Source organism: Liolophura sinensis, chromosome 6 (genome assembly GCF_032854445.1).
Source record: "Liolophura sinensis isolate JHLJ2023 chromosome 6, CUHK_Ljap_v2, whole genome shotgun sequence".
NCBI classification, from domain to species: Eukaryota; Metazoa; Mollusca; class Polyplacophora; order Chitonida; family Chitonidae; genus Liolophura; species Liolophura sinensis.
Genome location: NC_088300.1, coordinates 40,750,110 through 40,762,872, shown reverse-complemented (window position 1 = coordinate 40,762,872; position 12,763 = coordinate 40,750,110). Strand labels below are relative to the sequence as shown.

Genomic DNA, 12,763 nt, shown 5'->3' with positions numbered 1-12,763 from the left:
TCCCGCATAATCGATGTGAATTCTGGACCAAGGTCGTCCTGAGGTTTCCTATGGTGCTTCATGTGGTGTACGCTGATGTAGTTGACACTCTGTACAACTGCTCACTTTGTTTTCAAGTTCATTGTCCATCTTAGGCCACCACACATAACTTCTGGCAAGATTTTTCATAAGAGAAATCCCTGGGTGAGTAACATGAAGCTCCTGTATCACCTGTTGACGTCCCTTTGGAGGTACCAAGACACGTGCTCCCCATAGAAGACAGCCACTGTGTACACTGAGTTCACGCCGTCTTGTAAAAAACGGTTGCAGGTTTGCTTCCTGCCATTTATCTGGCCAGCCCTGGAGAACAAATTTTAGTACTCTGGACAACAATGGATCTCGCTGAGTCCATGACTTGATCTGTTTTGGGTTTACAGATCCATGGATGTCCAAACGTTCCATGAGTAAAAGGTTTTCTCCTGGAATTGGTGGATTTTCACCACCTGATGAATCAGAAAGTGGCAAACGACTTTCTTCGTTTGCATTTGATTTATCAGATCTGTAGACCAGCTCATATTCGTAGGCTGACAAAGTTAACGCCCAGCGCTGGATACGTGGTGCTGTCATGGTTGGTATTCCCTTGGTTTCTTTCAACAGTCCTAGTAATGGTTTGTGGTCACGAATTATGGTAAAATGTCTCCCATAAAGAAATTGATGAAACTTTTTTTACTCCAAACACGATGGCTAAGGCCTCTTTCTCCAGCTGGGAATACCCTTTCTCCGCTGTAGAGAACGTGCGCGGCATGAATCCAATGGGTCGGCCTGTTCCGTCTGCCGTTTTCTGAGAGAGTATTGCTCCAATGTGAGAGAGTATTGCACCAATGTGAGAGAGTATTGCCCCAATTTGAGAGAGTATTGTTGACGTTATGTGAGAGAGATTATTGGTGACGCATCACAATCCAATACCATGGGTTTGCTTGGGTCGAAGTGGACTAACACATCTGAATATTGTAATAATCCTTTTGACTTAAGGAATGCGTCCTCCTGTCGTTTACCCCAATGCCACTTTCCATCGTCCTCTGGAAAAGTCCAGACACTGGACACTCCATGTGGTAGTCGGTTATACTGAAATAAGCCCGTATGCCCGTTAATTGTAGTGAAAACTTTAGAATCTTCGTCCAGTAACATTTGTTGGTAGGCTTGAGACAGGTCTAACTTCGTAAACTTCTGTCCACCACCAGTTGTAGCATACAAATCTTCAGTGTTAGGAACTGGATAGCTGTCCAATTTGGAAATTCGATTAACTGTTTGTTTGTAGTCCCCACAGATACGGATAGATTTGTCACTTTTCACAACTCGTACTACTGGAGCTGACCACTCAGAATACTACAGAGGTTCTATTGTCCCTGATGACTGAAGTCTCTCCAATTCCAGGTCAGTTTTCTCACGTTAGGAGTACGGCACTGGTCTTGGTCTGAAGACTTTAGGCTGAGCATTTTGCTTCACAGTTATCTTGGCCGTAATTCACTTCAATGTGCCTAATCCCTCTTTGAACATGTCGGGATATTTGTCCAACACAGTTCCTGCTATAACTGATTTGGAGATTTGATTTATTTCGAAAATGTCTCTTCAATTCAATCTGATTTGACTTAACCAGTATCTTCCTAGCAAGTTAGGACCGTTGCCTTTAGTGACAACTGCTGTGAGGTTAGCGGACTGTCCATTGTATGATACCGGAACCATAACTGTCCGTAATACTGGAATATCCTCACCTGTGTAGGTCCTGAGTTTAACTTTGGATTTCTAAACTTTCCCAATTTTCAACTGGTTGTATGTCTTCTTATCTAACACAGCAGCTGATGCTCCGATGTCCAATTCTAACTGAACAGTAAGTCCATGGCAACCCTATATGGTTTCCTTTCTCCATCGCGCTGAAGGCTAAACACTACATAGACGTCCTCGTCTTCGCCGACAGCTTTGACCTCTCGTTTTACAAGATTGGCTTGCTGTGGTTTTCGACGCCATTTATTTTTGTTGTGGCCTGACCAGTTTAGTGACTTTGTTCCGCTTGACCAGAATTATTACTACGTTGTTGTTTGTTCCAACAGGCCCGGTCAATGTGTCCCATTTTCTTACAGAAACCGCAGGTTGAATGAATGTGACGAATGTACAGCGAGAGCATACGGTAGACGAAGTTTTACTTGGTTTGGCCTGAATTTTATTGACCTCTGTTTGTTTTACAGGTTTTTTGGATTGCTGAGTGTGTTGGAGGTCCTGGGTGTTTTTCTGACAGTAACCTTCTTTGGATTCTGTCATCTTTCACTCCACATATCAGCCTGAGCATTTCATTTAGAAATCGTCCAAAGTCACAATGTTCAGAAAGTCGTCGAAATTCAGACACAAACACAGCAACAGACTCGACCGGGGCCCTCATTCGACTGTTGACTTTGCATTTCTGAACGCACGCCTGACGGCGAGGGGTCCTGATGATCACCGACGATTTTCACCAGTCAGTTAAACGGTTTTTAAGCCAGGTTTTTCAGGTGCAGCTGAATTCCTTATGAGTTTATAGGTCCTTCCTCCACAAGTACTGAGTAGGATTGAACGCCTTTTCCGCTCATCTTCAATGTCATTAGCAATGAAGTAATGCTCTAAACGTTCAATGTATTCAGTCCAACTGCCGCTCTCCTTTTCATCGGATTCCTCGATTTTTCCGTGCGAAGCCATCCATAGAACAATCTATAGCACTAATCCTCGTCGCCAAAATATGTAATAAAGTCACACAAGGCTTCGTATGTAAAAGGCACAATAAAGTTTGTGTTGACAGTGAACATCGATCAAGTGTCGTGTGGTATGGGCGCAGCCATTACATGTGTACATAAACTGTTGTGGCGCTGTACGCTCTTATGCAAGACATTACAACCCAGATGTAGAATTTTGTGGCACAAACATGTCGATTAGTTAAGAAATCAAAATCAGGTATCGGTACATTTGATGTTGACCAGAGGTTTTTGTGTGTGTATGTGTGTGTGTGTTGTTTTTTTTTTTTTTTTGGTTTTTTGTTTTTTCTTTCTTCTCAGTTCAGAGCAAATGATTGTTCCCGCCCAATGTTTTTCGTCCTGCAACAAAGGAATGTCCCATGTTGTAGTCAGATTCGTTTTTCGTAGCTTCACGTTCTTTAGTAATTGTGATATGTTAAAATGTACATAAAAGATTCCCTGTTCTGTATGGCATGGATGTGTATACATTCCTGGTTCTGAGTGGCATGCATGAGCATAAATTCCTTGTTCTGCATGGAATACATCTGCATAAATTCCTTGTTCTGCATGGCATACGTGTGTATAAATTACGTACATGCAACAATTGTCCATTATTTGAAAATTAATAATAATAATAATAAGTAATATGAACATAATTCTACTAGAATATGTTCGTAATTAGATCTAATTTGATTTTCGTATTGTAGTATGCCATTATTGATCTGGGGGAAGACCAAACAAGACAGGGAAGTGCTTCAGTGACACATGGTAAGCGCCACACCTCACTCACAGCCCTGGATAAAAACTTCCCCCAGGCTGACGTTCATTTTCCCAATCAGCTAGTACGTGGAATGAGCATATAAGAATCTGTTTGAAGGTATTCTGCCTGGAGCTTATGCTCTTATTGCGTAATTACTTGGCATAGTAAATATCTACATATAACAACATATTATTCCTGGATCGATTCTAGTCGGAGGAAAGAGTCGGTCTCTTCTGCACAGTGAAGAGATTCATCTGTATTAACAGAAAAGCTATGTAACTGTTAATGAAGAATTGCTTTGCCGGATATCGAGAACCATTTTCCAGGATATACGTGGTCACAAAACTATAGGGTGTGGATACTTTTATCTTAATGAGTGATAACTTTTGCCCGTGACGACAGCCATATCAGCCCACGTATGACATTTTAGAACTTCGTATTTCATTAGCATTTTGAAACGTTGGCAATAAGCTTATTTGCCTTTCTTCCTTCTAATGCTATCTTTAGGTTTTTAAGACGGCAGTGTCTAAGATCTCTCTCCCACGCCTTAGTTGATGTGAAAATGTCACTGACGGCTGCCCGATGAGATGTACCCAGGAACAGGTGGTAACTTGCCTCTATAATGTACGAGAACAAAAAGCAATTCCTCAATAAATATCCTTCACGTCTGTAAAAGGAATATATGTGTACCAGGGAAATATTCCGCCATTGTGATTGTCCCATCATTTAAGGGTTTCTAGCAAATCATGCCGTATGATTCTATCCCAGGTGCAAAAGTGTTTTCGAGGCTCGGGTTGCCCTATTACAATTTAATTCACATGAAGACATTTACAAAAACACATTAAGAAGAAACACATTGGACGAATAACAAATTGAGCTGAACAAAATCGAGGAAACTGGGATATCTGGTGATATATAATTGGCACGGACAGATAAAAAAACACGGATAGTTTAAATTTGATTTGCTTCTTTTGTGTTAAAAAATGCCACGGGCTTATTTGTCTGCTCAAGTGATTTGAAGAACGTGCATGGTAGTTAAAGAAAATGTGTCCTTTCCGAAATAATGTTAAGTGAAATAAACATGCTTTTGGTCCCATTCTAAGCACATTTTACAATCTAGTGCATCAGAATTGCGCAGAAAGCGTGAACTTTTAAAAATAAGTATCAGAGATTTGTCTTAGAACCTGTCATACTGCGGGCAAACTTATAACGCATATGTATCATATTTCATTGAGGTTCATGTTCAGACTGCAATGAAAAAACTCCGACTCTTATCAGAAAAAATATTGACCGTTTTGAAATCGATAAGGCATGAAAGATGATGCATAATATTGAATGAATAAAGTGAAATGGATCGAGTGCTTTATTTTCCTCCGGGCTAGGCATCATTAAAATGCGTTGATTTTTTGGAAGATTTTTTTCTCTAGTCCTCTTTGACTTTATTATCCATATCCAAGGCACGTGGGTGTAACGTGTGGATAATGCTCAGTTGATTGGTAAATCAATAAGGTCACATTTCAGGCAGCAATAAACATGGATAGATATTTATTTCCCGCGAATTATAATCACCTATTTTGACTGCCGTGTCGACAGCAAATTAACATTAATCTCATTTTTATCTTTTAATATGATGCAACGTTTATGTCTGAAGACATCGTAATCCAGGTATTAGGCCTACCTTTTTTCGCAAGGGGGAGATAACTGGGTCTGGCTGATATTAGGTTTAATTCCGTATGATGAATCACATATTTTCACTTGATATTAATCATGACTTATTAAATAGTTATCAACATATTTCTTGCTAAAATTACCGAAAAAGAACTTTATAAATTCATTTCATACATAGTTTGAACTGGAATGGAGGCATGATAACAGGCAATATGAACCTACAATTTAAAATATTTAAAACTACCCTAAAGTAAACGAATTTCTTGTACTCAACTTGTAACTGCACATATGAACAGACATTCTAGATTTTATGCCGAGGCCAAATATTATAATAACAAATACACTCGTCGCCGCGCGAATATACGGCTCCCGCGATTCTACTTGTGTTTTTGACATGTTCGATCATAACCCTCGGTCTATAAATGAGAATCGGTCAGTAATTCTTCCTACAGCCAGTCGACCGGAGACCGGAAGCTTGGGAGGGGAATGAATCCAATATGCACGTCAAATATCTTGTATAGCTGTAGGCTGCACATGGCACTCATGAATATTTCACATAATAAATTCACAATGGGATGCCACACTGTAGATGTACCTAATTTGAGGCTTCAAAGAAAACATTTCAGATAGAAAGTCGTTTTGTTCTTCTTGTGGCGCCATCTGGGGCATCTGCTCTCGTGACAATGTTCTTCATTAGCGAGTGCTATAGCTGAACCCAACCACAAACAATATATCTTAGTTCCTATTACAACAGACCAGCGAGAACCCTTACAATGCCTGCAGTTTGCTCCGATGTTGCATCACTATTGCTCCAGTCAGTTCTGTTCTTCTTTTCATTAATATAGCATGAAAAAGTCGAGAGTACACCAGTCAATAAGTCATATTTACATCGAGCAATCAATGGTTGATTATATTCACCATCACAGTATTAGTATAGATATACATCACATGTGGGGAAAATTTATTTAATTGAAATAACGAATTAATGTTAGTCGCGTTAAAATCAAATTAAATCAAATTGTTGTTTGGAACATGTCATTAGTCCCCAAATCACGAAAAGTTACACAAGAAAGATCGCGGTGACTACAGAAAAATGTTGTTTTAGTCGTTGTAGCGCCCTTTTATAAAGAGCGACTAAAACCTATTAGGTGATAGCCCATTCGATGTGAGAATCACGCTACACAGTGCACTATAATGGTGTAGGCAATATATTGCTTTCACTGGAATCACTGCATGCGATGACTGATAAGACAAATCGAATGGTATGCATCAGTTAGGAAAGCCTGTGACATTATGTAGACAGGTTATTTACTGTAACCCCACAGCTTGGATTTTCCCTCTGATTACAATTCCAAAGGGTCACACCCACAGATTTGCCACCAAATGAAAAAGCACCTAGGTCACTCCCTTTGTTATAGGTGTTTTGGTTCCAGAAAAGATCAGTAGAGGAAATATCCTTAATTACCCTTCTTTCTCATTCAAATAATCCTGCATAAATTGCTTTATTATTTATACATCAGTGAAATCTCGGTATTTCCTCCACTGCTAAAAATGATATCTTCACTAGTTAGATATCACTTTTGTTATTACATATTGCTATTACACCGTTAGGGCCGTGAAATCTTCGTAGACCGCATCACAAGGCCGTTCACTTCCGCGCAATATATAGTTTGCCAAAAAAGAGGTAGAAATTCTTCATGTGCTTAATTTACGTAAATACCTATATTGCATTAGCATTAAGCACCTTTGTTGAATGTATAATTACTTACAGACAGCGTTTAAAACTGTAGAAAGGTTTTGTGAGCGCGGACGTAAACGAAATTGCAGCGCGTATGAATGGAATCAGACATACGACGAAGATGGCACATTGGTTATTTTTTTGCATGGACGCAACAGATAAAATGATACGCATTTATAAGCCTATACACGTAGAGAAAATGACAGGATATAAATAGAAAATAGAATATTGCACAGTGAAGGTTGAATACCATAAATATTGTTCTCGTGAAAGGCAGAAATGATAACCCTCTCGACGCGATATCATTTCCACTTCTCGCGTTGAGTGGGTTATCATTTCTACCTTTCACAAGAACAATGTTTATGGTATTCAGCCTTCACTGTGCAATATTCTGTCACCCATACATTTGCTTGGTACTTCACTCCAATAACTTAGCAGTTATTATTGTACCTATCCATATCCACAGTTCTGTTGTGAGAAAAGTAAACGTAATTGTGATAGCTGTTTCATTGAACGCCTGCACATATTTGAATTGAGACCACATTCAGGTCTGCCAAATCTGTTAAAACTTAGCCCATGGAGGCTTTTACCACCACAACCTCTTAAAAGCACTATTTCATAATTTATTTCAAAGTCGTCTTGGGAAAATAGCACGTACGGAAATGCCAATTCACTGAACTCACTCCGAAGCGTGGGTTGACACTAGCAGATTGGTCTTGATAGAGTGGAATGGGAGTTGAGTGTCTACGGTTTGTGGCAGGGAATTGACGTGATAATTGCAGAAATTCATCTGAGCAGTCACTTCTTACCTGCGTAGATTTTTTTACATCACTCTTAACAATGAATTTCTGCTTGACACAGACATTTTCTTTCGTCAGAATCGGTGGCCACATTCGAATTTTGATCCAGTTTCTTTGCTCATTTTCTGCGTCCAGGCCAAAAGACGGAATTTTCCTTTACATGCATGCGATTAGTTAGACCGAGCTTTGTTTTAAATGCTGCACTTGTTAAATGACAGTCGACTATACCTTCTACCATTCGATAGTGCAGTTAGTCATGTATATATATCATGCTTAGTCGGAATAGAATATTTACAATACATGTGCCCCCACGCTGAGTAATACCGTTATAATGAGTGTATTAAGGCCATAGTGACCGACTGTCTGAGAAGTCTCTGGAGGTTTGCACAGGACTAACACCGGTAGATACCAAATAACAAGGTAATTGGGGGCTTACAGTGTCCCAGAACCACTTAACAAGGGATTAAAGCTGAGGCGTGTATAGGCACTATAGTTCACAGACATCAATATTTGATTTCAGTAATACCATGCTCTGTATATAATATATAATCATATTTTCTCAGCCACCTTGATGGTGAAGCATGCAATATTGTTTCAAATTTGAAGGAAATCTTAATGTAGCCAATTCGTAGCTGTTATCAACGCCGTATTGCAGACTCTTATATTTTGTTTAAGATGGACGATGATAAGGATATACCACTTTGCTCAAAGCCTAATGGTTTGAGGGTTCGCCTCGAAGTCGGAAGACCCCGGGATCAAAACCTGGTTGGGTCATACCAAAGAGTTAAAAAATGGTAGTTGCTAGAATGGATCGAGATTTCATACCAAGCTTTCATCCAAAGTTCTGAAAGAAACTTTGTCTAAACATTGAAGGTGTACTATTTTAGATTGGATGATGATTCTGAAGCTGGTTAATGGTTGCTCTATTGTTTGTTTGATGTTCATCTCGATACGTGGATATGTTTGTTTTACTGTTGTTTGTATTGTGGAAACCATTACACCATCAGTGTTTCCTAGAAGCTTACACCCCAAGGGTTTTGACTAAAACCACATCTGAGATAGCTACCAGGGAAGCTGTTATATCATCGTTCTACCATTACAGGAGCAAAGAAAAAAGGTTTTAAGGTACTGTTTCTGGGGACAAAACTTTCCAGGCTGACATGGAAATAAGCGGACTAGGTAACGGACTATTTACAAATCCTTTTCGTGGAATAATTTTCAACACGGAGAAGAAGTGAAACAAGTAGTGATAAGGTTTTTAACCTGTGTCTGTCGTTAGAGTAGTGAGCAGTTTCTTAGCATAGGCCACGGCATTGGCCATAAAGCTTTTGTCAGAATTATGTATCGCATCGTAACCGATCGTATTTAAGTAGCGAGTGGAAAGATGGCATTTACAGGGCGTGTGTACTTCTGATCGACAAAGTAGCTGCAGACATCCGAGAAGAGAGGACATGAGGTGCAGATCACTTTACTGTAATTAATATGCGTACTATATGATGTCAGGCATTACAGATGAAAGAAATGTGTTCCAAGGAACAAAACGTTATCCCATCACACCGACTAAACGACAAGAAGGATACTTTCAATTATATTATCCTTACTAGCATAGCAATAGCGAAGAGTCCTGCATGTGGCGTGTACATATTTCGCCAAGTATCATTTGTTAGATGTTGTGTATTGTGTGTCGATTTCAATCAACACTATTAATGCAAGAACTGGTGTGTCTTCACTTTTAGTTTCTGAACAGTGCTCAGATGAGCATAACGGCAATAGCTCACATGCATTCAAAAGGAAAACGAATGACATCAAATATTTCGTGGAGCGTGTATCCCATAGGATAGCCAAGTCTCGAACATCCCCACGGGTTCTATAACCCAATATTCCTCGCTTAAGCTGGTATTAACGTATAATGAGAAATAGACGAGCTTTGTGTCGAAGGCAGAACAACTGGCGGCCCCAATGTTTGAACTGGCTTTTCAAAGAAACCATGCGAATTGGCGAAGGTGGGTGACGGGAGAAACTGTGTGGGCTCAGCCACACAGCCGAAAATGCCACAAAATTAAGCGTAGACCTTAATAATAGATTATTCATGAAAATTACGATGAAAATGCTTTAACAGTTTTCCACATTAAAGGATTAGTAGCTCGAAAATAAATAACAGCGAAAAGCTATCAAGAATCGCCTCAGCGCCCAGCGGTATTAAAATGCAATTTATTATCAGCCCACCGAAATCCTAAAACGTTTTTTTTTTTTCTCTTCTGTGATATATCCATGAATACGACGTTGTGTTAGCAGACACAATTCAGTACACATAATTTTTGTGCAATCTTTGGCCTGTATTCCAAACTTAAGGATTCTGCAGAGCGCAAAATTAGCATTTTCTTCACAACTAAGTGTAATAATAATTTAGTGTTCTGCAGTTTTTTGTGGTTGTAGGTATATCATAAATAATGACTTTGAAATATACTGAGAGTGTCAGGTAACATCCCTTTTTTGAAAAGTACGCAAATTTGAATAAAACACCGTATTGCATTAATACGATTCCTGATTATTCCTTATCAGTATTTATTTATTTATTTATCTGATTAGTGTTTTACGCCGTACTCAAGAATATTTCACTTATACGACGGCGGCCAGAATTATGGTGGGTGGAAACCGGGCAGAACCCGGGAGAAACCCACGACAATCCGCAGGTTGCTGGCAGACCTTCCCACGTACGGCCGGAGAAGAAGCCAGCATGAGCTGGACTTGAACTCACAGCGACCGCATTGACGAGAGACTGTTGGGTCATCACGCTGCGCTAGCGCGCTAACCAACTGAGCCACGGAGGCCCCATTCCTTATCAGACGGAAATCTAACAGACATGCACATTTTATCAAAACCCGCGCCTCTCGTCTGTTATAAGCTTTCTTTCGGTTTCAGAGATAATTGCCAAAGTAAGCCTTCGTCAATTTCTTTCGTTATACTAAGTCACGGTGATATGTCCACATAGGTTTCCTATTGCTCACCATCCTGGATTAGAGACTAGATACTTGAATCGATTCAGCGATAGCGTAGCCCAGGCTTCGACATAATCACAGTAAGGCCTGGACTACAGGTACTTAATCCATATATGGTAATAAATACAAAGCACCCCAACACGCGAATAGCGTGGTTATGATCCACGATAACATTAATTTGAAATTGGCAGATTTATCGATTCCATCGACTTCACAAGATCGGTGATTGACTCTGTTCTCTTAGAACGAAGCGGCCCCAACATGAGACCCTTATATACACACTCCTGTTGGCCTAATTTACAAGTTCAACAAAATGTGACAGGGTTTATATTAAGTTTCACTTTTTAGGCTGCAACATTTTATCCCAATGTACAAAGTCGACAAAAGTAGGAAAAGCTGTTCAACCATGTAAAAATATATGGCTGTCTGTTTAGAATCTAACCAACTACGCTACATCTTTTGATCAACCAGATTTCACGTTTTATCTCTCGTTTGAGTATGGAAATTTAACTTATGTTAAGGTAAAATTACGTCTCCAGCACAAATGTATTTACCACTGAAAAAAAAACATGTGGCAAATTGTTGTAATCAATGGAATCAGTAACTATACTCTGTGATAACTGGTAAAACGAAGAAAGTAATGCTTATTTCACATTACCATCCTCAGAGGGTTGACCAACATGGTTCATGTGCATGCAAACATGTGCTCCGACAATAGTCTCGGAGCACGTGGGAAGGTCTTTCGGCAACCTCCACATGGTCGTGGGCTTCCACCGATCTCTTTCCGGCTTCCTCCCACCATAACGATGGCAGCCGTTGTATAAGTGAAATACTCTTGAGTGCGGCGTAAAACACCAATCCGCTATCAACTAAATAGCTTGGGGAACAAAGAATTACCTACTTCCATGCGACATGTACACTTAAATACAAGCGCAAAATAGGCAAACGGGGGCTACACTTCATGTAATGTACTAAGAAATACAGGATGTCGTTCGGGCATTTTTTTATTGAGAGCATTTTACGTTCCATGATAGTTCAAGCTCTTATTTTGTCAGCCAGCATTCAACGTCTCTATGCGGGAAAAACCCACTGCAGATTAAAAAGAATTGGTTAAGACATCAGCCGGATTCTTTGCGTCGAATACAATTTCCAGATAATATCCCATTTGAGCTACATTGATTTGCTATGCCGTATAACAAGTATAGACTTGAACTAACTTGATACAATCACGGCGATCAAAGGCCTGCATGTAGGTATACAGTTGCCGCGAATCTGTGGTAAAAGATAATTAGGAATTGTTTTATGATGAACTACAATTATTTTGGGAAAAGTTTGTGTATCGAGTAGATTAAAAAGTGATCCTACCTTTCTGTCAACATTCCTATCCGTGGGGCTAGAGATGGACTTGCTGTAAGCTCGGAACAAAGTCTGTCTGAGGAATGTCAGAGACTCCGTGTGCTTCCTTAACAGACAGTTTGTCTTTTCGATGCTGACAGCCAGCTTTTTCAGAGCCTCCACCATATCTAAGCTTTCCTGATCCGTGTCGTCTTCAACTTGGAATGATGAGGACAGTGGGAGCGTGGAGGGGCATCTGTCGAACCCCGGGGTGGAAATCGACCGCACGGGGCATGTGGTACCGTTCAAAACGGGCATAGTGCATGTGCTCATCCTGGCAGCGAGCTCCGCTGGAGCGGGTCTGCGCGGATCACTGCAATGAATCCTGCCTCACTGGTCGTTTCCTCACTGGAAACTGGACGAGCGAAAACAGCCGAACGGCCGGTAGCTAAGCCGAAGTAGACAATAGTCGCAGCAGGTATATAAGCTATTTATCTGATCGGTCCTATTCCAGAAATTCCTACGCGCCGTCCTCTCGGCGTGAGAGAACCATTTGCTGTCGTCTCCGGTATAAGGTCGTTAGCAATAGGCCTTGGCAAAGGGAAATAATTACGGGTAATTTATCTTCATAAAAGTGCCCAGGTGAGACCGGCAAGGTGTAATGCCGCCAAAGTGGCTACATGATGGTCACGGGTTTCGCTTGCCGCGGTGTGCCTGGCTTCAGC

General features: G+C 40.4%; 1 protein-coding gene across 1 annotated transcript in view; it reads right to left on the bottom strand.

The window, feature by feature from the left end:
• Window positions 1-12,356, bottom strand: part of LOC135467207 (uncharacterized) — a 60,906-nt gene extending 48,550 nt beyond the window's left edge. The window contains exon 1 of the mRNA XM_064744970.1: window positions 12,069-12,356. Within this exon, the coding sequence (XP_064601040.1) occupies window positions 12,069-12,356 (288 nt within the window). The remainder of the gene's footprint in view (window positions 1-12,068) is intronic.
• Window positions 12,357-12,763: the final 407 nt, after the last annotated feature.